Source organism: Anopheles aquasalis, chromosome 3, assembly GCF_943734665.1.
Source record: "Anopheles aquasalis chromosome 3, idAnoAquaMG_Q_19, whole genome shotgun sequence".
In the NCBI taxonomy this organism is placed as follows: Eukaryota; Metazoa; Arthropoda; class Insecta; order Diptera; family Culicidae; genus Anopheles; species Anopheles aquasalis.
Genome location: NC_064878.1, coordinates 7,150,001 through 7,175,000, shown reverse-complemented (window position 1 = coordinate 7,175,000; position 25,000 = coordinate 7,150,001). Strand labels below are relative to the sequence as shown.

At 47.2% G+C, this 25,000-nt stretch overlaps 1 protein-coding gene across 1 annotated transcript in view; it reads left to right on the top strand.

Annotated features, from left to right (window-relative positions):
• LOC126578322 (uncharacterized) overlaps positions 1 to 10,604 on the top strand; it is a 23,050-nt gene extending 12,446 nt beyond the window's left edge. The window contains exons 5-6 of the mRNA XM_050240754.1: positions 6,765 to 6,858; positions 7,163 to 10,604. Coding sequence (XP_050096711.1) covers positions 6,765 to 6,858; positions 7,163 to 7,417 — 349 coding nt within the window. The 3' untranslated portion in view covers positions 7,418 to 10,604. The remainder of the gene's footprint in view (positions 1 to 6,764; positions 6,859 to 7,162) is intronic.
• The last annotated feature ends 14,396 nt before the right edge of the window (positions 10,605 to 25,000 follow it).

Genomic DNA, 25,000 nt, shown 5'->3' with positions numbered 1-25,000 from the left:
CTGACACCCGGCACGCCAGGCAGCGATGGCATGTCGTTGGGGCCTAAGGGAAGGTTAATGAATTGGAAGGACAACGTTTTCCGATTGGTGGCCTGGTTTTTCGCGTGGTGCATTCGCTCAATAAGAGCGAACACCTCGATTGAGTGTAGTCTAGGCGTGACCTAGTGTCTGTCGATGAGATGGTGAACATTCTCAACACTATTTCTGATTAAAGCCATCGCTACAGTCAAAAGGAAAGGGTTATAGAGCCATGGCTTCTAGAGGGAATGCGCTCTATCAGCAGCTCATCGAAGGAGGCGATGATAGTTTGTGCCGGAAAATGTTGAGTTCAACTGACAGTTTAGCCTCAATTCTGTTGAGAAGATAGCTTGAAGCAACCTGTAGGAGACGTAAGTATGAAGAACAAGTTCTAATCAAGATCATGTGCTCTTCCATTTTGAAATTCAAAAATACAGAAAATCTGGAGGAATGATATGGAAAGTAAATGAAAAGAAATGTATTCCTTTTTATGTTGAACGAACGAGAAAAGCAATTAATAAGGCAGATTAATATTGTTTATGAGTAAAGGAACATTAAACTTTAAATTCGTAGTGCATTTGTTACGTTCCCATAAAGCCACCGGCCTTGCTCTAAAGACTTGTCCGCTTCCATCAGAATCTGGACACAGTCCAGCAAGCATTCAATCCTTTCCTATCGTCTTAGGTAAAGAACCGGGAGCAAACAACATGGGCTTGCTGCCCCTTCTGCCAATCTTGTTCCAAACCAAAGATTTACTACCGTCCCTCATCCGGTGCAACCAGTCTAGCCACGGGCCAGGGTTGTTTGCCAGGGATGATTAATATTTTCCGTTTTCCACATCCATAGTTATATTCAATATTGGGCTCCCTGCAGCTCCGTATCATGCGTCGCCATGCAGGAGATGTCGATAAAGAAAAAAACGAATGAAAGAATGAATATTACAACGGCTCAACGGGATATCCCGCCCATAATACGATCCACGAATGACAAATCGTTTCGAATTTCCATATTTTTTACTCTCTCGGCATCTCGGCACCCTTCCTTCGGGCCTTCGCCCGTTCGCCCAAGCAATCTGCCGAAAGGCCATCCATCTCCAGGGGCGACCTGTCCGGGAATCGTTGCCCGGCACCGTGGTTTAACCAACCGAGCGGATTATCGAAGGCTCTGCTGGGAGCGAGCGAGCCCCCCCAAAAACGCTCCGGGAGTGATTGGGTTTATTTGCTTCGGAAAATTTGTCTTTCGTTGCGTATCGCGGGGCCCCAAGAGAACCCCTTTATGGGCCGACCGGACGACGATGGAAGGAACAACTTTCTCCGAAGGCGAGCAGGAAAAGCGCGGTTGCCCAGTGAAACGTTCGGCCCCGGGGCGACCGATCGGGTGAGGGAAAAGTTAAATTTGTTCATCGCAGTCAAGCGTACGAAAGACGAGGCTGTAGACCTGCGACGACGAGGCGTTCGATATTCCTGGAACTCGAAACGCCCCAAACAACGCGTCCGGTATTTGGCCTTCAAGCCATCGAGGCTACCTTGGCGCTTACTCCACGCGCCCTCTGGTTTTCGATCGGTTTTTGGTTTTAATGCTGTGGCCACGGGCGACGCGGCATCGACAGCTAGGAATGTCAATTTTTCCACCCTGTTAACTCCGAACTGGAAGGAGACATTGGAGGTGGAGTAGTAGGTCCTCCTTTAGCGCGTTGTTTATGTAATGGAGATAATTATGCTTTGCGGTGTGTCCCTTGGCGTTCGCTTCGTTGCCCTTTTCCCGTTCAGCAGCAGAGAGTTAACTCCCTCGACTGCATTGTCAGCATTCACTGGCTGTCCTCCGGGGCCGAGGAAGAGGAAACAAAAGGTCAAAAGGATTTGACTCCCGCTGACTGACGTCCCCCAAAAACGGTTTCCAAACGGTGTCGAAGGAGTTTCCACAAAAAACCCAAACCAAAAAAGAAAACCCATTTTCGACTCAAAGAAAGTAAAGCAAACGACTGGCCAGCAGTCTTGCTAGCTTGCTGACTTGAATCAGCGAGTCGAGAGCAGGAATCGAAAATAAAAGCTCGAGCATAAAACTGCAATAGCTTATGCGCGAGTCCTGCCTCTCTCGGGGGGAGGTCCTTTCTTCTTTCGCACCAAACGATCGTGGCGAAGGAGGAAAAAAGGTCCATTTTCCGGATGGTGTCGTAGAGAGAAGTTGGAGCATAAAACCGCGCTGTTCGTGTCATTAGCAGGGCCGTAAGTAGGGTCCCTCTGGTGGGACAGGAAGAGTTATTTTTTCCTCCGAATAATTAGTGTTCCACGGGGTACGCTAAGCTTAAATGGGTTTACCGTTGCGCCGTCCTCTTCTCAACTACTCGCGGCCCCTCACACACCTTTGGGCGCCAATGATGTTCGCTCGAATGGAACGGTCCACGGAACGGTGTGGTTCAAAAGTTTTAATTGTTGTTTTCGAATTAATTACGAACGTAATCTTTTCATTGTCGGGGAGCAGAGGGCACACGCGTTGACCGCAGATTGGGGCGCCAGGGCACGAGTCCTCACTGGCCCCAGATTTTAGACAGGATGAGAATAACTTTAATGCACGATGAAAGGGAATCGGAATCGATTTGCTTTTTGATTATAAATGGTTTCAATGTCAATTACCATTTGGAAACAGAAAGTCAAATCAATAAAGTTGATATTGGCAATCGTATTATTGGAAACATTCAAGCAAATTTCAAGTGCGTCAAGTTACGTGAAGTTTCCCTGGCCACCATTAACGATCACTGTAAATCAGTGTCTTGGTTCACGTAATGGATTAACAACCGGTGCCAGCTCAATGAATTCTAATTTAAAATAATCCCTCTGCCAATCCGATGCTACACAATCAATCTTAGTTTCACATTTCACGTCGATGTGCCCTGTCCTGCTCCAGTGAACATGGCAACGCACCACCCTTTGCATGGCTTACTCTAGTCCCCCGCTCGGTAATTTAATTTATTTTCTGTCCAACATATTTCAACGATATCGACGCACGACACGGTGTCGCACTGCTGTCATTAATCAGTGGCAGTGCAGTGCGCACAGGACGCTGGTACTAATCCCTTCTCGTTACTTCACGCTTACTCGCCTACTGCAGGCTCATATCGAGCGCTGGAATTTACATTTAGTTGATTATCTCCCCCGACACGGGAGGTGCCGCTTAGTGGGCTTACATTCGCTAGATGCCAGCAGGACAATAGATAGAACGATTTCCCATGGCCCAGCACCGGGGATACGGGGGTGCCTCTGCTACGCGTTAGGTTTTGTTGTCAGTTGTCGATCCAATACCGATCGGTTGCCGTGTCGCGCGTTGGTTTCGTTCGCTGAACTCGTCGGACCAAAAAGGCCCGTTTGTGTCACAGGGCGCAGCACCGAGGGCGTCTAGTCAGCGAAAAGTTGCCACCAAACAGAAATTAATTACGAAAGTGTCAATTCGTTTAATTAAAATGTCGCTTCGCCTGGCCGCGCCAGCGAACCGTGAGACCGCGGGTTGCCGAAGAGAGACTGAATTTAATGAATTTTCCTTCGACTAAGTTAAGGTGTGATGCAAGTTTGTTGACCAAGAAGTTTTCATAAGTTTCAACTCCTGTTACGTCTGACGTCGTGATAACATATATTGTTACACGAAAGGTTCATATGTGTATGGGCTTGTATGTGGTGGATCTCGATTGGTGATTTGTTTCATTTTATCCAGTTCAGAACACAAAAACACTAACGCTCGAAATGTGCTAGCCTCGATAGTCGGATCAAGCCTCTAGAATGCATACCTAATAAAGTTTCGAACAACTTTTGCCAAGGAGGGAGATTGTAAAACGCCCTCGAAAGGAAGGGAAAGGAAGGGAAAGGATTGAGAAATGGCTCATAAACAAGACAATAACAATAATTGAAAAGAAACGAGGGCTCCGACTACTGGAGTCACCACAGGAGTTAGGCAAGAAGTCGTCACGCTCCTCGATGGCAGTCAGCCTTTCATTCTTCGTCATGCTGCCCCAAAATTCGCCCGCTTTCCCTCCCTCCACCAACAAAAAACATTCATTCTCGCTGCGTCATTCTACATTTGTCGTCGTCGTCGTCGTCGTCCTGGCAGCAGCGCTTTGCAGCACCATACAACGGTTCCATGTGTGCCAATGGCGCCGGTTCCCCAAAAACCCAATTCCTTCCAATCGGACACGCAGGCCACCACGTCCGACGGGTTGGTGCCTACGGACTCCGAAAAACTGCGCTACCCCGGAGGACCTTTTGCGAGCAAATAAAACGTTATTGGAACGCTTTCCAGTAGCAGCAGCAGCAGCAGCAGCAGCAGTGGCAGCATAAGAAAACGTGCTTCCTGCTATGATCAAGCAAACGATCTGAACGCTTTTTCCACATCCTTCGACCCGAGAAATGTTGGTTTTTGTGTGCTTCTGTGTGTGCATGTGTGTTCTGGACCGTTGTGGTGACCGACGTTGTCGTCGTCGTCGTCGCCGTCACCGCACGTTCACGCCGTTCGGCAGCCAGTTTTATGAGTGTTTTTCTTTCTGCCTTCTGCCACGTGGTTCGAAGGGGTTTTTGTGCTGCGGAAGCTGCGTGTGACCGATGAAAATTATACCCACGGGGCTTGACTTCTTTCTGACGGGGGAGAGGTGAGTGCCTGGGGCCTACCGATGCGATCGGGTACAAATGGCAGTGGCGAAAGGGCACCGGCTATGGGCCGAATGTTTCCAGTTCGTTTTTTTTCCTTTTTTTTTCATTTGAATTTTTTTTGTGGTGGCTCAATGCAATTCACTCCCGAGCTTTCCTGACATCTTTATCTGAGTGTGAACTCGACGCCATTTTTCAGGTTTTCTTTTCGTCTCGGTCAAAGCATAATTGGACCGGAGTGATGATGTTGAGCGAGTATCATCGTCATCATCGAGAACGCTGGATCGCTTTCATGGCGAAAAGCGAATATTAATTTCATTGGAATGTGAATGGGAATCCATTTTAACTCTACGTCATCGTCACTGGATCACTGAACTGGAGTCGATTGAACCGTATTTCGCTTTTCAAACTCGTTACTCCTTTACAGCTAATGCGGTTTGATTTATTGATTTCCCAAAACCCGGAACGTACGGCTCGTAAAACTTGTGCCTTACAGCACTGGCTTCAAATCAGTGCCACTTCAGAGGGGAATGGCGACCCGGGAAAACCCACAACATTCTGTGGAGCCTAAATTAACGAGTGCCCCTCGGTGGCACGGCATTTATTATGGTAACGGCGGGGTACGCTTTCAAACCGACACGCGCTTGTGGTATTGGCAACAACGCGGGAAAGACTAATCAATCTCGACATCCTAGCATCGGTTTTCGGGCTCTTGCGGGGTCACGATTTGCAAGAAAGAGCGGAAGACGGAGAAGGAGCAGTTTGTGTTATAAATCTCGCTCCCACAATTTCGTCCCTCCATTCGGTCCCTAATATCAAAGTGATTAGCCGCTCCCGGTGAAGCTTAGAACGAGCTCCCAAGAGCTCTCTCCGGGGTTCAGGGCCTCCCGTGGGGGTGATTTGAACAGGGCTTGAGAATCGTTTAGAACGATCATCCAGCTGGCGCTTGGATTGGGCGCAACATTATTCCTCCGTTAAGCTCCGTTGTCGCTTCAGGATTGCTTTGAGACGTTTGTGAGGGAAAGAAGAAGGCCTCTTCAATTTGCTTGATGAGTGAGCTATTGCTAAGGGGAACTTTTAACGAAACTAGAGTATTATTTAATTAGAAGAAGGATCGTCTGTGGTTTCACTGTTAGACAAAGAAGCGGTTAAACAATATGCTGTCCACAACAATAGAAAAGTGATCTCCAAAAATGGTTAAGTCCGAATTGTTTAAGCTTCTGTTTCCTTTTTTCACTGCCTGCTTGAGATCGACTCAATTCCTTAGTGTCTTTTCGGCTATTAGCACATGCCAACCATGAGAACGTTGTGGTGAAATCCTACAAACATGCCTGGCAACACATTGCTCTACCAGTGACAGTGCCAACAACTGGCGCGATGCTGGCGCGCGTGTCCTTCGAGAGCGAAGCAGGAGGCACCAGAAACCGTGGCTTAAGACTGGGGACTAAATTTTGCCAAGTAATTTAATACGGCATCTCATTAGCCTACCAGCCAACTCCCGAAGAAGCTTTTGCAGAGTGTGTTTCGAGCCAAACTCCCAGACCCAACAAGAGCGAGTGGTGAACCGACTAATTTAAATCCCAGCTCCAGCTCAGGCCGTGCTGTGCGAGGGCTTCCTCCTTCTTGCCACTGTTTGGTGAAACAAGAAAGAAAAAAAAACCACAAAAAAGGACACCCGAGAACGAGGAGCTTGTCCTTCTCCAGGGCGGGCTTATCTCGCAAGGCCAAAGGCGACTGCGACGACTTGTGAAATTATGTCATAATTCTACGAAAAACATTCACAAATTAAACCGTCGAGTCATTTGGTCTCCGGGCTTCGGAGCAAGCGCTGCTGCAGCTTTCTTGCCCAGCGGGACCTTCGCAGGAGCAATGAAACCAGATGATTGAGGTTTTTTCGTGCGGGGGATATTTTCGTTCGTAATTTGCAATGTTAGAAGCCTGAGGGCTGGATAGACTGATGTTGTTTTGAAGGCGTTTAAGCAGAACAACAGAAGCGAAAGAACATTTCAGATAAACAACGGCGCGTAAATGTGTTTGATTTGGCATTAAGCAGGGGAATATTGTTTTATGATCTCTTCCTCCTTCTTCCTTTCTCTTCCATTCCGTGCTTCACAGACAAACAACCCAAGGGCGGATGATCGTGGTCGGTGATGGTGCGCTCCTCATCGTCGGTACCTTCAAGCGACGCTCGCCAGATCCTGACTTCAAGGTGAGTTTGGCCCGCGCGCGCACGTGGAGTGAATTAGAAAGTCAAATGCTGCTCGCTCGCAGCATAATATACATTTTATGAGCCTTTTTTTTTTTGCCCGCGAGCTCTAGAGCGCTGGCCAACAAAAGCGAAATATTATCCCCTAAAGGTGGGCGCACACGCCCATAATTTCGGGGCGAAGTTTATCTTTCCCCCATTATATCGTACGATACGGATACGGAGCAGAACTCCATTGGGAGACAAATCATAATTATGTTTGTTCGTCTTCGTCCCACCCTGTCCCCGTCCCCATCCTCCATTTCAGCTGTATCTGTCGTCCAACATCAGCCTGGCCGACTACAACATGGGCTACTGTCTGACCGGTACGCTCGAGCGTGGCTGCCAAAGGACGAACCAGTTCCAGACGACACACTTCGCCGTCATACGGCGCTGCTGGCCTTCGCACGATGGGCACGATGGTCACGGTGGCACCGGGGGTGGTGGCTTCGGTACGAGTGGGGCGCATAAAAGCAACAGCAAAACCCAACACACCTACATCGACTTTCTCTTCAACCGATGACCGCTCAACCGTTGTCCGATGAGCCGCTTCGCTTGAGTCCTGCCTTTTGCCAGTGTTTTGTTTGCTGTTTGGGTTTTTCCCCCCGGCAAACTCCTTTTTCCTCAACCGCAACCCGTGAGAACACAACCAACCCGTGAGAACAACCCGTGAGAACACAATCAACTCATATTCAAAATTAAAGCGAACTAAGCCAAGCCAAAGAGCTACAGGGTGGAAGAGGTCGTAGTGAGTGAGTGATAGGCGGCTCGAGTCGAGATAATCGCTCACTAGTAAGATAGGGATTCGATATGACCATGGAGCCGAATATTTATCGCTTGTGCGCGACAGTTTTTTGTAACTAGAAACCACACAAACGCCCATGGTGTCCTAGGGATGCTTAGTCTGCCTCTGCCTCAGTCCGAGAAGCTCGAGATATGGATAAAACTCTGAAGCAACAATTAGCGCCTAAGCTTGCCCCTTTATATAATAGTAGAGAAGAAGATCAACGCGGTGCAATTGGTTCAAAACACCAGTCAGGCCACTACAGATGGCCACGCTCTATAGAATGCAGAAAATATGATCCCGCGAAATGGGGGAAAAAAACTAGAACAAAACACAAAACGAATCAATTAACCAAACACAACCAGCAACCGCTCTTGCTTTATACAAAAAGAAATACTAGAAAAGGAAATAGAAACGACGCTAAGCTAACAACGTGGCTGGTTGCTGAAGCGAGAAACAAATATATAGAATAAACGTTCGCAAAACAGAGAACAGAAATAGAGAAAAAAGGCAAAACCCCTACTCTCGCTAGCTAGGACGCGGAAAACAGAACTGCGAATGCTCTGTGCGATACCGAAGGTGCATGCTTTTGCCTGGAATCCACAATCTAAAAATAACCCCACAATTGAAAATCAAATATGTAAATCAAAATGGCAACCAAAACCAAATATTGTGACAACATAGCAAACGGAGAAAGGGTGGCAACGGCAGAAGAGAAGAGAAAGAGCACTGCGTAGTGGAAACAGTAAATGAATGGCGGAAACAAAAACCACGCAAATAGGCGAATGGCAAAAATCGATCCGGCATGAATGTGAGTGAAAGCGACAAAGACTGGGCCGCGCAGCGCGGCGGTGTGAACTGCGTTTTGCAACATAAAACCATCATTTTTGGCGATTGTTCGGCGGTGGATGAAACTGGAGCAGCCATAAAAAAAAGAACAAAGCAGTCCAGGCGTAGGGGGCAGGGAGGCGTAGGCGTAGGGGTCGACAGATAAAATGCGGAAACCAAAGCCTCCTCGTGATGATGATGCTGACGATGATGGAAATGTCACTTCGGTGAGCAACGAAATAAAAAAGGGAAAGCCGGAAGGAGGAAGGATAATGGATATAGGCAGGGAAGAAGGCAGGGATGGGCTCGTTGAAAGAGGGAAACTAGAAGAGACGTATTTTTGTACCGCAAATACATTTTGTACATATACCTATAATCATCGCTTGATAGGCTATCGAACGTGAAATGTTTGTGAAGCAGAGAGGAGAGTCGAAGGAGGCCATGCCGTAACGGGTGCATCACTGTAGTCGCATCGCTGTACAGTCGCGTTTCCGTTCTCCGCCAAGATTGCTTTGGGAAATGGATGAAGGGGCGAATTGGAAGGAAAATAAAAATCCCTAAAACACGATTAACATTCAAGAAAACTCTCCAGTTCTGTGCTTTCCAGTTTTCCGACGCTTGTTTGTGATGTTAGAATAGAAAATCGCGCGCGAATAGTGCATCTTAATATTTGAAAAACAAATTATTCTTAATCATTTCAAAAGCACCATTCAGTTCCGAATTTCTGCTTCATCGATCAGCTTTGTTTCCAGTGAATCGGTTCCCGTTTTTCCCCCTTTCGACCAGTGGCGTTGTAAGCGAAAGAGAGACACACATGGCGATTAGACATGGCGCCAGTAGCCAACAAAAAAAAGGGAAATAAAAATGAAAAGAAAACCCCCTCTTTCCGGGCGCGTTTGCCGTTCGGATTCAAAGAAAAAACGTAACACGATGAACATTAACGTCCTGCCAGTATTTAACGTCCATAACTGATAGTTGTCTAGTTGCACACGTCGCGGCGACGACAGCGGCGATGACAGCGACTGGCGCCTCTCACCACCCACCCACCCACCCCCCGCACAACGATGGCTGACTGAACTGAAGGAATTGTTTTGGAGAAGTACGATCGCTAGTAGAGGACTATAGAAGGTCGAATGATCCTGCTCGCTCGAGCTTCACTTATGCGCTAGAATAGAACGAGAACGTGCAGGCCAGAGCGTGCACGAGGCCAGAGGTGAATTTAATGTTGCTTTCTTTCCCCGGCCCCTTTTTGGCTTCCGTTTCGGAAAAAAAGCAAACGCAGCATTTTGAGCACCGTTTTTTTAACCTAATTTGCATCGCTTCGCCACCGCACTCATTGTTAGGCACTATATTTTGTCGGTCTGTCCAGCATATCTCCTTGTGTTAAACTTGTATCCACGCTACACCTATAATCGATTATGTACTAATTACTAATTACCATTAAGACACCAGCCAGCGCGCCATCAAAAGGGTTTTCTGGGGGTCTAATCTTCGAAGCTTCCCCTGTTCAGCTACGGAACGGTGTCAAGGGGGGCCGCGTGCAGTGCGGGCAGGAGTGCGTGCGTGCGTGCGTGCGCGCGTGTCAGCAAAGCGTCCAGCCTACCGTGTGTCGCATGTAAAATGTAGAAGAAAGACTATTTTTTCTAAAGGAATTTATATACAACAATCACCCATCGAAGGGATGGTAGTAGAGGTGAATTTTGCGGGGAAAGCAAGGGGCAAGTTTAAGATTTGCTTACCTAGAGCAGGGAGCGGCCGCTTAAGAAGCGTAGGTGACATATGGTGGTGGCATTAGTGCATGACACGTAGGCACCACACCAGTTCTGATCTTCTGAAGACAGATCCCGATCATAGGGAGAGTGGACAGGGTTTTCGGGGGCGCGATTACTATCGCGCGAGGAAAATGCTAAGTAATTCTAAGTCGCAAAAATCACTAAATGCGGGCCACAATCCGGCCCGCCCAATGTGTAAGTGTGTAATTATGTACTGTAAGACGAATCCCGTGTTTGGTGTGTGTGCGTGTTCGTGTGCAGAAATGGCAGATTGTAACACTCGAACGAAAGACGAACGATGGACGTCGGGCGGCTTAAGGACCGTGGTGGAGGTGACTTGAGAAAATAAATGTTGTTATCATTTCGATACCGCTTTGGTGTTTAATCTTTCATCTAATTCCAGAAACAGTTTCATCCAGTTGAGAAAATTATTTTGCAGCTTACAGAGAGTGACAATTAATAGTAGGAATTTAATGGTAAATATTTTTTCATTTGATGAATACTTACATTTTACCAAAATCCAAGAGCCCATCTTAGTGCTGAAGAAACGGATTTATGCTACTTTTTTCATAAAGATCTAAGCTGGCCTTTTAAAAAATTGCAGCGATTGAAAGAAAATTGCACAAACAAAGAGACCTATAATGAGTTATTGTTTGTCACTCGAAGCCAGCAGTTCGTTGTTCTTGGATCGAAGGCGAAACAATCGAGTTGTTAGGAGATTCGCTATTGAATTACACATTTATATTTCTGGAGTAGGAGAATCAGACATGTAAGTAATTAATCTATTCTACCACATCAGCGGATCTGTTTTAGATCATGTGCAAAAGTGACAAACGTGTCTCCGAACCGCAAAAAATGAAAAGCTTCTTGTTCTAGCTCCCTCTGCTTGGGCTTGGTCTTGGGCTCGTCATGGACATTAGGATTTGGTTTCACTCTATCCTCGATGACATCCCTAGCAGACCAATTCATGCAACTCCCCAGCATGTATCGATGACAACGAGGACCCACAAAGGCTAAGGTTAATTAAACGCATTATCATCACCGAACTGCTAACACTTTGGGTTCGTTAGTTCGTTAGACCGGGTTAATTAGAGGGGACCACCTCGCACTTCCGGCATCTAACAGAGTGTCCAACGATGCGGAAGCTTTGTTAATTAGCAGGATTTGTCTCCCAGTGTGTGGTTGCGTGTGACAGGAAGCTGTGTTTTGGGCTGGTCGTATTTAATTAAGACCGCCACCGCTAGTGGCCACAAGCCTTGATTGTTGTTGAATCAACGCCACGTCTTTGAACTATAGGTTTTGGAGCCGATTTGACCGGTGGTCTGACTAAATGGAGCTTTCATCCCATAAACTAGCGCCTTGATTTATGAGAGTTTCAGTAGGCTTGTGCCTTTTCGGAGGATAAGTTAAAATTCTTTTCGTTGACAAAAGAAGACATTAACCTTTCGCCACTCGTCGCCATCGGTATCTAATCAAGGATCTAATCCCCATCATTAGATCGTTGTTTGGTGACTTTTCCTCCACACCCTTGCCACCTCCCCCATCTTCGGTACGCAAGGCTGTCACTAATTCCCTCGTTTGCTTCGCTGAGCTCAACATTTTGTACCATTTTTTGGTTTGGTCACGGTCGAAAGAAGCCATCATTAGGGCGTTTTTATCTTTATCGCTTTCATGGTCGATTAATCTTCTTTCCGCCGGCTCCTTCGACTCCTCCTGATCGTGGTGGCGGTAGCTTTGTCCTTTGCTTTTCGATAATTCATCGATTACGAGCCAGCTAAGCAGGACGAGTGACGACGTGGCATGGCAACACCTACCGAGCAGTACACGGAACGAAGGAAGATAAATGGATATTTGCCTGTCCGCTTGACAGGGCCTATGATGAGTCGGCTCGACGACACTTGATGAAGGAAGCGACATACTTTCCTTTAATCTTGAAAGTGCGTTCCCGGGAAATGGCTTTTCCATGAACTTGGTTCGTTGTTCCATTGCTATTTTTAGACAGAGCGATAGAGAGAGCATAGATTTAAAAGAGGAAATACTTTTCTAGATCAAAATCTAAATAGACCCCATAATTTCGTTGAAATAAATCATGGTTTGGGCTCTTCAAGGAATCCAAGCATTTCATTTAAGAAATTCAATGGGCTTTATTAATCTACAAAAAAGGGGTTAATGAATCCGTAGAATCACACAAGTACAGTGTTCGACAAGCATCGCAATTCAATTCAGCAACAATCGAACGAACAAACCAGCGAACCGAGGATGCGAGTCGTAAATTGTAAGTAGCTCTTCAACGAATCCCTTCCCTTTTATTCTGTAGATTGAAGTCCTTGTGTTTAACCGAGCAAAGAATGCCAAATTTAATCCCCGCCAGTCCAACGCTCGCCCTCCGCAGGTTTCTTAATCCGTTGCCAGCACAAAACCTCGGTATCCACGCCAGACGATACGCATGAATAGCATTCAATCGGAGCGTTTTCTGCTTCGAAAATGTCTTTCCCATTGTTTCAGTGGCACGTGTCCCGAGTTCCATCGTCTAATGCAGATCATTTGAAGAGACAAATTTGTGTTTACGAACTCGTTACTTTGTCAGTGCTTACCTCATCCCAAAAAACGGGCACACTAATTGGATGTTGACTTTTATCTCTCTCGCGCTCTCTCTCTGGTTCTCTGGATCGGAGACGGAACGATTGTGCCTCGACGCAGATCAATTACTCGAGCATAATATCACAATTCCATGGGTCCCATGGGATTGCAACAACCTCCCTCGCTCACCCTGTGTTGCATCTCCGATTAATCTTCCTTGCAGCAAGATGCGCCGATTGCTGCACGGCTCTTTCCCCACCTTCCCCAAGAGTCGCTCCTTAATTACCTCGGAGAGAAACGAAGACAAAGCTGAACCACAACGGTTTGTTTCGATGCTGAACCACGCGCGCCACGCCTTTGTTCGAAATCAAAAGACGTCTGGTAAGCATTGGAGGCCAGAAGCAGCATCCGGTGCACGGTTCGAGCTTCGAGTGACGATGCCATCGCGTTTCGTCGCCGCTTCACTCTCCTGCCTGCCACGTGGAAGTCTCATTAAACTTAAATTAACTTTCGTGGTCCACGGCATCATTGCTGCTGCTGCTGCTGCTGCTTCTGTGGCGCAGTTGTTGCTCGAGCGGATGAAGAGGAGTTGAGTTCGCCGTGTCCCAGAACGCGGCGGAAAATTATTCTTTTTCCCTCCAGAGCTAATCCTCTCTCTTTTTCACGTTACGATAGCTTAATCAAGCTAGTTAAGGGTGGACTGTGAAAAATGGATTGCAAAACAACGCGAGGGGAACTGGCGCAACATAATGAGCTTTGCAATGGCCGCTTTTCATTGCCCGGTAACGGTGACAGAGTTTCCTGATTGTTAGAAGAAGAAAAAAACTCCAAGTGAAAATAATTCAGCTTTCCACGACTGAACCATCGAAGTGTGATTTTAAATTTGATGCTTATGCTGCGTCGTTTTTAAATCTCGTATCGCATCATTTCCTCCAGACTGCTGTCGGCTGTTGTACGGCATATTAATTGGAGTTCGAACCAACAATACCGAAGACCGTACCATTGTTGTGTGGAAAAGCGCTTTAAAAATACATTCAAAAGCATGGCTTTTCTTGGTGATCACGAGCACAAAAGGGACGCCCTACGCTACGCCTAAGGGCAGACAACACACCGTTAGTTACACCGGGGAAAGTCTCCTAAAAAGGAATCCTCAAGGTGGCAGAATGTCTCACTCGCCACTCTCCCTCTCTTTCTCTCTCTCTCTCATACACTCTCTGTCGTTCTCTCTTTCTGTTCTGAGATTAAATGTTAAACGAAAGGAAGGTGGATATGGGTGTGCGTATTGAGGAAAAATGTGTGGAAACCGAAAAGAAGGATATGTTTCTGATTTATTTCTGACAACAAAACAGCCACCGCTCGGGGCTGTGGCTTCTCGGTGATCGAAGGTTTTTCCAGGAAAATCCACCGACAACCGTGATACGTGAGATGGTATGCCGTGGGCCCATCGAGCGATAACAGTGTTACCGGGCGGGAACCAAAACGCCTTGAAGCCAAACACACCATCCGAGCGATTGCGCTACCGAGCTACCGACCGGTAAAGGTAGGCTTTGGCTTAAGCAACCAGGCATAACATGGCCTACTGCTGCTACCATCTTGAGCTCTCCCGTGAGGCTCCACCGATCCAAGAATGCCGGGAAGACTAACAAACCGGTCCGTGGCTTCTCCCACCGGGGGTGGCTTACGTCATCCATCGTCCTTAAATCGCTCCGAGCTCCCGGAATACCCGGAATACACTCCCCGTTAGATCCCGCGACTCTAACCCGTTCTTTCTTACAGCGACCGTCGATTCGCGCACGAAATGGTGATGCATAACTTTTCAATTTCACCCCCGAGAGCGGGGTAGGGATCTTCAAATTCCAACCCGTCCTGGCCCCCGGGGGGGGACCTCGCGAAGGTGAATAAATTTCGTGAATAATTTTCCACGATATGAAAATTCAATGAAGTTATAAATCACGCATCGCTCTCGCGGCGCGGCGCTTTTCGCGGAACGATATCTTCGATCTATCGGTTCCTTCCGTCGAATGCCTTAACCGGCGGCCTATTCCGGCGATGGATAGTGTTGGCTTTCGAAAGCAACCTCCCTTCCCGTCGCGGGATCACTTTCTCTCCGAGTGAATTTTGCACCAATTCGTATCCTTTTACGGAAGATGACCCCTCGGGCGGTGTACAAGGGAAGGTCGTTCCGTGAAAATTCCATCACGAACACCGGCATGATACGAAGGCGAAGGAAACGAGCGAATTGCGGGCTTTTCCTGTTTGCGCACCATAAAGAAGTGCGGCGGCGAAACAATCGACCGAGAATGGTCTCGCATCTCGAGATAGGCAGAATAAGGGATAGTGAAAGCGTTGGGCGTTCAGTTCTAGCGGAAGGTAAACTTGTACGTTAGATTTTTTGGAGCTATTTGAAACCACCTTACAGCGTCGCTAGTCGGTGCGTTGGTGTCGTTACTTGAGCTTCACTTTACCATTCTCACCGCTCAACTTTGCTGCATGATACTCGATCACTTACGAGCAACAAGAACGACCGAACGAACGAGCTTCCTAGTGCCAGGGAAGTTCGCCAGTTCACCGATGGAAGGATAGAGAACGGACAATTTAATGGAACAAATAAAACTCTTTCCGGAACTTGGCAAACCCAGCATAAACTTTTGGGGTTACGGGATGGGAATTCATATAAAAAATCATAACTCTACCTCCCTCTTTCACCCACTCTTCATGCATTGCTTGTTTGTATCGCCGTCGTCTGTCTTTTCCCTTTCGATTCCGTTGCCTCCTCGGCTGTCGCGAACCATTCGAGCGTAATTCCGAGACGAGATGGCACGCCGGTACACGCGCCATCAACCATCCTCCGAAAGCAAATAACCCCCAAGATGCCACCAAGAGGTCCACGGCGAAGGGAGTACTACTATAAATGTAAAAACGGGAAAATACATAATGCATGAATTGTTTATGCTCACCGTGGATCGGTTTTCAAGTCCAGATACTGGCCAGAGACTTCCGAGAGAGAGAGAGCAAAAGGACGATGGCGCGAAAGCTTGCGAGGAACGGAAAAAAATCAAATCAACAAGAACGTGAAGAAGCAATAAAAATGAGCCGCCAGTCCATTGGAAGGTTGCTTCCCTGCGTGGAGTGGAGCTCCGGCGATGTGTTGTGCGGATGCATAAGTCCAGAATTATGTGCCGTCCACTCGGTGATCGGAGAAAACATCCTGTCTGGAGGAGCAAGCCACAATAGTTGACAGTTCCATTTATGAAACCCTTTTCGATTTCATTTCGTTCACTGCCCCGGCGAGAGATGCTTTGTAATTTTGCGTAGTGGTCATGCCAGGCGCACTCAACAACGACGACGACGACGCGACTGTTTGTGATAAGTAAATTTCATTTCATTCATTTGCAGCACATGAACTGCAAATGCAAATGTTGCGATGAAACACAACTGTTGTGCTTACAACGACAATAACTCCTGTTAACCACCACACCAGCGTCTCTTCCACACCAAAAAGGGGTGCACAAACAAATGGTAAACTCGGAAGCAGCCGCTTACCAGCAAATCGCCACGTTGAAGGATTTCATTTGAAAATGAAGTGTACATTGTACAAACGCCGCTGGTATCGTGGGAATTGGTGGGTTCCTGGATGCAACAATAATGAAATGGTTTAAATTAATAAAAGTGTGCGCATTCGTTCCTCGTTCCTTGTCGCTGGCCCTCCGCTTGGCCACTACCATCCCAAAAGCTATTGTAACTGAGGATGATGATGATGATGATGCTGATTGTGTGTTCTCGCCGGTGGTCGCATACAATGTTGCGCTGGTGGTTGCGAGACTCGAGTAATCCGCTCATGCTCGCGCGACCATAAATTTGTGTGCGCGCACTCCAGCGCTCGCGGTTTGCATGATAATCCCGGGAGAGGGGATTCATTCTTTTTATCACAGAGAGATAGGCTAGTAAGGGTGGCTAGTGTTAGGCCAAAGCCGGCCGTTTGAAATCCGATTCCAAAAAGGGTGATTTAAAGAGATTTATTTGATCCTCGCACCGGGCTCCCGGGGAGTTTTGTGATCCTTTTTTTTTTCAGTTGGCCTTTTTTCTATTATTTTTCCAACGCACAATAGTCCCGCATTCGCAGGGTAAACGGACCGAAGCCACCAGCAAACACGAGGGCTTTTATCATCCGACTGATTCGTTCCCTTTTTGGTGAACTTTGTGTTGTAATAATTTTGCAATTTTTAGTGACCAACCGCACCAGATAGTTCGACTTTCGGTGACACGGTAGTACGGCAACCGGAAAGCATGGCTTAATATTTAATGAAGTGATGATGCGGTCAAGGGAAAATTGGTCGAAACCTCAACCAGTTCACCGGACTATCGCACGGCAAGCGTAGGTCAGTAACGGTTTTCGATCGATTGCCTGGTTTTCCAATTCCTGTTTGAGAGTGGACACTCCGGACAGAAAGGCAGAGAGAGGGAGAGAGATAGGTAGTGCCACCGTGTCACCGTGCTTTATAAGCCGCACCGTGCCGTGCCGTTTAGCGAATCCTTTTCCGAATCGCCCGCGCGCGCGCACACACAGGAACAATTTAATTATCCGTTTAATTAAAAATAAATAATTCAACATTAACCGCGTCGCGCTATAAGCGCCACGTTTGGGGTGGAAGGATTTAACTGGCCAGGTTGGATTTATTGTTTGGTTTGTCGTTTGTGGACCTGAGCTCTCTCTTTGTATGTGAGTGTGTACTGTTGATTTGAGCTTCGATTTCATTTGAAATTGATATTGAAAATTGTTTTATCATTTGGTTTTGGTTGAAAACAGAATTCGAATCACGCATAAAATAAGAATGTTTTATTTAAACAAAAAAATCTGTTAAAAGCTGAAAAATGTCCTCTATAAACGTAATAAAATTCTGTTTCGATCTACACTCCTCATCGCCAACTTGTTGCACTACCTCTTTTCTATATTTTTCTCCCCAAAAAGAACGCGATTTTCCAAATATTTCCATAACCATTTCCCCTGGTCCTCCTCGTTCTAATGCCCAACCAACCATAACAATCACATCCGGCACGCACAAACACACTGTTTTGCATTCAATTTAATTGCAATCCCTGGAATCCAAACGAGGAATTTCCACTCCAAGCGCCGCCTATTGACCGAAAAATGCACCGGAAAACGGGTAGCCGGTGACATGGTGACCACAGAAGCGACCGAGCAACGCAACCAGTTGCTGCAGTGCAGCTGACCATGGCTTCTCGGGGTAACGGACCGTCCGCACCGCACCGCGAACTAACTCACTGTCCGGGCGCCAACGAGCGGCCATTTTGTGGTTTGTGCTAACACGACACAGATGTCATAATACATAAATCAGCACCGATTATCCGCAGCAGCAGTCACCAAGGGCAGGGCAGTCCGGTCTTTTCCCACTCCTTTCTGGGAGCAGCATTCAGGGAAAAACGATTCCCGGTATCCCGCTGACCGGATGAGCGGATACGGTTTCCGAGTGAATTATGAATTCGCTCTCGATCTCTCGTTTCCTATCGGCAGCCGTCAAGCTAGCGATCCATGGGGGGCGAGGCAACAATTATTACACTTTGTAATTTGACCATTTTATGCGCCCATCAATGGCGAGGCCATTGTTACGTGTATACGCACATTTGAAGCGACATTATCTAAATTGTGTTGGTTGGTGACGTTCCATTGAAACCTGCTATTGTAGCACGCGTTATCCTTACCGTTCGGCGAGCATAACTAGCATCAACCGATAGCATAGCGTAACATAAACATGTTTTGCATACATAAATTAGTTCCTCAACAATAGAGGGGCACCACAATTTTCACGGATCGACAGTTCATTGTTCCCAGCATCGCCGAGCTGCCGTGTGTACACTGCGCGGTCGTATCATCAACAGAGAGAGCGTATATGTGTAACGGCATTGTACGCTGCTAGTGGCTATTAGCATCCGTTGAGTGTGGTCGAGGATCGAGGCTCCATCGATGCTGCGAGAGTGTGCTCGTATGTATGCCAGCCCATCCCCTATTGGGTGGGATACTACCTAGCACTTAATTAACTTTCGAAGCCTTGTAGCTGGTTACTCGATATCGTGCGTTAGATGATGCGGTATTAACAACGGATGGATGGGAGGAGAAGTTGCAAGATATATTATAATCCTGTTCACTCATTACATTGCCGTTGTGTTCTGCTTAGGAGCCGATGAGCACTACCTCTGTATCAGGTATTGGGTATCATCAGCAACATCCTGGTTCACACATTAAAGCTCGATAGTTCCATTGCTGAAAGGAAAGCCAACGTTCTGCTTCCTGCATTGAATTTATTCCACGAAAACCAATCTAAAATGCTGACTCGAATGTATTCTTCACAGACACACCCTTGCATACCCATCCTAACTAACTCATCAAAGCTGATCAGAGGCACTTTTCTCGTTTCTGCACGAGCACGACAGAACCAACCATGTCGTAGGTCAGCAGCGGATAAAAAATAGCATCGGATCAGCATGACTTCAGGGCCAACTCACTCCTCCCCCTCCCCCTCCTCCATACCATGACTGATCACATCCTGTCCGAGGGTCCACATGTCGATAGTTTGTGTGCCCAGTCACCCATTTTATTGGCATCGACGTACCACGGTCACGGACACACCAAACGCAAAAACTGCTGCAAAAGGACTGCTGTCTAACTTTTGGATGACCGTGCATGCTCCATGGCGAAGGATCAGCCATCGGTTGTGTGACCTATGGAGTTGATGTGTGCCACCCTTTCACCTTCCAGAAGATGCTCGGTAGTTCATCAGAATGTGAGGAACGGTTCTTTTTTTAACCGGTGAATGTGAATTTGGAAGTCGTAAAGTAAACGCTCCAATGGTCCCATCTCGGTACGGATTGATTTGGAAACATCAAGCGACCTCCATTACCAATTACGCCACTGCCACACACTCTACGGCGAGCGAACGAGATTGACTTGAATACTAACTGACTTCGAAGAAGTCGCTTTATAAGCAGTTCGCCTCGCACAAAGGATCGCGTTCCACTGCGATTCGTGAAATTAATTGAAAAATTAATTTTCTCCCGGAAGTTGTTCAGGGGCCACCGGTGACTGCCAGTGGGCCGGACGTACACGCAACTTCCGTAAGCAGCCGCTACCAAAGGGAAGGGGACGTACCTTGCCCAGTCTAGGCCTTTGTCGTGACCGTCTGCTATTAAAATGCTAAGAAGCCGGAAAGCTAAGACCGTGTGGGGCCCTTGGGCGTTCATGGCATTCCTTGGAGTAGCCGGTTCTTTTTTCTTCGATTTCTGGTCCGGTCTGGTCTGGCCGTGAAAGGAGAGGCCGTTGTAGCCTGCTGGTGCTGTCCCTTTAGGTAGCCTTCCGTGCGACGTGATCGTTCCAGGCTTCCCGGGATAACTTAATAAACAAGAAAGAGCAAAAGAGTCTGCATCGCTTATCATCCTGCATCCTGTGTGGCCCTTCTCGACGACAAAAGAGCTTTATTTGATGTGGAAGTGAGTGATGGTAAAATGATGTTGCTTTGCTTTAAGCAGTTTTCAATCATTTACGAAGTTTTTTTCCGGAAAATTGAATAGTTTTTCCCGAGTTCGAATAATATTCAATAATAGAAATTTATGTGCATTTTATGTTTTTGTTCCGCTTCAAAAGGAACATAATTTCCCAACAACCACCACAGGCACGCTAGCATCGCCTGCGGCATATCATCGGTGGCCTGGAAATCAACGCGCATCAGCGCATCGCACACATTAACATCACATTTACAGCCGATAATTGAATTATCTAAATGCGACGCGATGCGATCTTCCACGTGAATGGCCAGAAACAAACAATTTGTTCACGCATGGAATGAAATAACACAAAAATGGAGCTCCCTTGCTCCGTCGAATGGTGGTCACAGTTTGTGATGTGAAACAATATGGCATAGTTCATTGTTTCGAGCAGGTTGAAGCTGGATCTGGAAGAGTGAGGGACCCGGAACCGGCCATGCTCGATAAATAAATAGTAACTATTGTTATTCTGTCGATATCCAAATATTGACACGAGCGCACATCGCAATTTCATGGATCCGAGCGTGCCCACGTTGAGCTCACGATGCCGTTGTGCTAGTCCTGGAGTATGTTGGACTTTCGTCCAGGATCCGGTTTGTACGGCAACGATGGCCGGATGTTTTATCTTCACCAGTTCGCTCTCTCTCTCTCTCTCTCGTGCTCTCTTCTTTGCTGCCTGTTTGTTTCACCGAAATCTAATTTCCCTCGGTGCACGATGTGCTCTTTCGTCGCTTTTCCCTTCCTCGCACTTCCTTCCTTCTTTCCTTCCTGTCTCTCTCTCCCTCTCTCTGTCAACCAATAATGTGTGCGTCTCGATTTTGAGCAAACATTTTCCGGCCATCATCATCCGGTGAGCCGAGAGACCGTGGCCATGGCCATGGCCGAAGCCGTCGCCAAGCCACCGAAGCGAAATTTCAGGGCCGGTAAACATGCAAAACGATTTTGCGCCTGATTGCGCCTTCCGATAATCTCATCACGTCCCCCCGTATATATCGGGATGAACCCATCAGCCCATTTCAACCTTTCGCTTCCTTGCCAGCGAAGGCAATCGCCTGCGCTTCGCTTTCCCTCTCCCCCACCCGCCCCATTGCGCCATTCGTCACATCATTTTCATCATGCCTCTCGCCTCCAATTCTTGACGATCTCGGGCATAAATCGCCGGATCGACCGGGAGCGAAAAACGCGCCACGAGGTAACCCCGGCATCCAAAGCCGTAAAAGTAAAAAAAAAAGAAGAAGCGAAAGAAATGAGGAAAAGGATTATCATGCCAAAACCGTGCCATCGCTGGCAGCCGCATAACGATCTGGCGCATTAACGGCAGACATGGCCCCGGCAACAACAACAGCAACATATGGGGTCCCTTTTTGGAGCGCATCGAGCAATAAATTGGTAAAGAAAGAGAGAGAGAGAGCCATCGTTCTGGCCAAGGATAAGTGTTGTGCTTCGAAAAAAGTGAAGGATAAATGGGGTGGGACGGGCGAAAGCGGGCGCTATCGAAGCTGTCGGATCGCTTTGCGATGCGGCTGTTGTCAGTTGAGGGGGATGGTGTTGGTTCAGCTCATAAATATGGTTTATGGGCTGATAATTGTGCTTAATTAACGCGTGGGATGCGAACTTCAGCAAAAAAAGAAAAGCGAAATCCAATAAGCTGTCCAGTGAGCTTCACACTTGAATTGTCTCGATTGTCGATTCTGCCTCACTGTGTTACTGTGTGTTACTGTGTGTTTGTGATTTTGCATAAAGCAGATAATGTTTCTTTTTTTTGTTTTATGCGTACGACACTTCATATTATTAACTGCCGTTGTGTCGTTTATCATTTTCGTAAACTTTGTTGCTTTTATGCATGGTTTACCGTTTGCAGTATACGTTTTTCACTGTTTAATAAGTGATTTAACATGTTTTATTCACTGCGTATAAAATGTTTCAATACACAGCGAACTACGAAGCATCAATAAAGGTTTATAACACACCCGCAGCAACACGTTTTACAGTAGCCCATCACAAGGCCAAGCCAAGCCCATGTTGAGTTATATGTTGAGCTTTCGCGGAAAACGACTCTTTGTGGGTACATCATCGAGGAACGAGTTACTTCGGAAGAGAAATCGATAACCAACATGTGCTCGTGATCACACCGATCAAACATTCAAAGTGAAGCGAGTTGTCGGTGTCGGTGAAAACTTTAAAGCATCCTCCATCCGCCTCACTCACCGCCCGCCAGCCAGTGGTGCAACTAGTCATCATCAGCAGCCACGCAACCAACAAGCAGCCAGGGGGGGGGGGGGGGGGAACGGTGACATCTTTCCCGGGCGCGATGAAATGGAGTGATAATTTTAATGCTCCTGCTTCGCTTAGGGAATGCTGGCCCTCAGTCCGGTGGGGTCCGTTTTCGGTCCAACTTTGCCCATGACTATGAGTACTCCCTTCCCCGCATCACCACCTCGTGGACGATGAGGCTCGTTGAATTATTCATAAATGTCCATTTGAGAGGAAGCTTTTGCAGCAGGTGTTTCTTGGAGTTTTTTCTGCTTTTGCATTTTGTTTGCTTCCTTTTGTTCGGTTCGGAGTTTCGGTAGTTTTGCATTATAAAGCGAGGAATGCAGAGGGTAAAAGTGATGACCAGTCTGGTGAGACACATAAATGAGTGAAGGCGGCATATAGTTTGGCGCATTAACATAGAAATGTGTTGGTAACACATGCTGTGTAGTGAGTTTCCTAAAAAGCGAAACAAAGTTTCGTACTTTGTGAGTTTCGTTTACCCGCGGTGGTCTGCAGGCAACAAAATGGAGATCGATTACTCGCTGGCTCAGTAAAAAAAGCTCGCAATAATTTTTCACATTACCTTACAAAACGATTCCTCGCCCATTCTTGCTCTCTCTCTCCCCCCGCCCAGTGGCCATTCAAATGAATAATAATGAGGCTGATAAAAATGGGAGGCCAAATCTTAAAAGTGCTTCCACCAAACACGAACAAAGCCCTGGCTCCATGGTGGTCCATTCCATTCCCCTCGCATTGAAATGGTTTTGTGTGGAGCAATATTAAAAATGTACCAGCCCCGTGGCCTCGGGTCACGCAAGCAAACGAACACCGAAAACCGCGACATTGCCGAAAAGCGACGCCGAAAATGTGCGTTTCCTTTGACAGATTGCCCCGCGATAAGGACGAACGACCAACGACAAGGGAGAGCCACCAGGAAGGGGAAGGAGGAGCGTGCGAGCGAGAGTGCTTTCGGGGAAATCTTTTTAAACATGAAAATGTAACGCGACTCCTCTCGGTTCTGGGAAAACCGCAGATCCAGGCGGGGCTCGATGTTCCGCGACGCGATGTTTGAAATGAAGACAAATTGTGTAAAGTGTGTAAAGTGGATTGGGCCCATTTTGTGTTGTGACTTCAAACCAGCATGCTTCCCCCCCCACCGAAACTCATATCCGTTGGCAGTGCGACAATTGGATGAATGAGGATGTTTGCTGCATTCATTTTTTTTCGAAAAAGCAATTGCTTCGCATAACTTTTCGTGGCATAATCAGGACAGGAACAAGGGCCCAATGATTCTATCCAGCAAATTCAGCCTCGTCCCGGTAAAGTGTAAAAGTCATTCGGAATTTAATTAAATTTTTGTCGGAAAACTCGGCATCGCGGCACAGAAGGTCACACAATTATGGAGCGCACGATATCGCGTGAGCAGCATTACAGCAGCATATCGCGTACGACGATGATAATAATAGCTACCAGCACATACAAGCACACCGGCTGTTGTAGCGGCAAAAGCATCCTGAATCGTATGGTGCACAACAGCAACAGCCAACAATAGTACAGCGCGAGCCTCACCGCCACCTCACCGGTCAACTACTACCACCCCGGGTTGAGGGTCATTACCGGAAGGGAATGGATGGTGGGCACTCATATTCGGTGCACACGATCGAGCAAACTGCACTCGCCGACGTGGCTTTCGAGAGTGGCTTAGCGAGAAGGGGCGAAATCGAGAGGGAGAGGGAGAGTAAATTTAATTAAGACACTTTGCGCCGCATCTTGATCGGAAATTGCACTTTTTGTACTGCTAGCACGTGTGTAAAGTGGTGGTGGAGAGGACCAGAAGTGAGTTGGGCATGGTTGGCAATAACAAAAGCACTCGGTGTGGATGCTGGCCGCTGCTGCATTGGGAGAATTCAATTATGTTGGCTGCAGTCCTCGTGGCCGCCGGTGGTTCATTGTGTTGGTCAATGGCGTTACTCGCGTGACTGGAAACCGCTGTTCAACTCTAGAATGTTGGAGGATTAGGGAGTGCAGATCATAATATTCACTTGGAAACTACGTCGAGTATTAGCCTTAATATGTCTCCATTTTGAAACTTTTATTATTCGGCAGCACTTCAACCGGTAACTCGGGCACTAAATCCTCCAGGAATGTCCTAATTCCGGTTCCTTGGTTAACCAAATGTCGAGGCTGATTACGAATTTCTACCCGGGAGTGGATTGGATCCACAAATCTCCTCCCCATGAGACGTTTCGCGAGAATCTAATCGAATAAGTTTCATCGTATCCGATTTTCCTGCCAAGTCACCTTTCCTCCTTTTTTTTCTTTTTTGTAA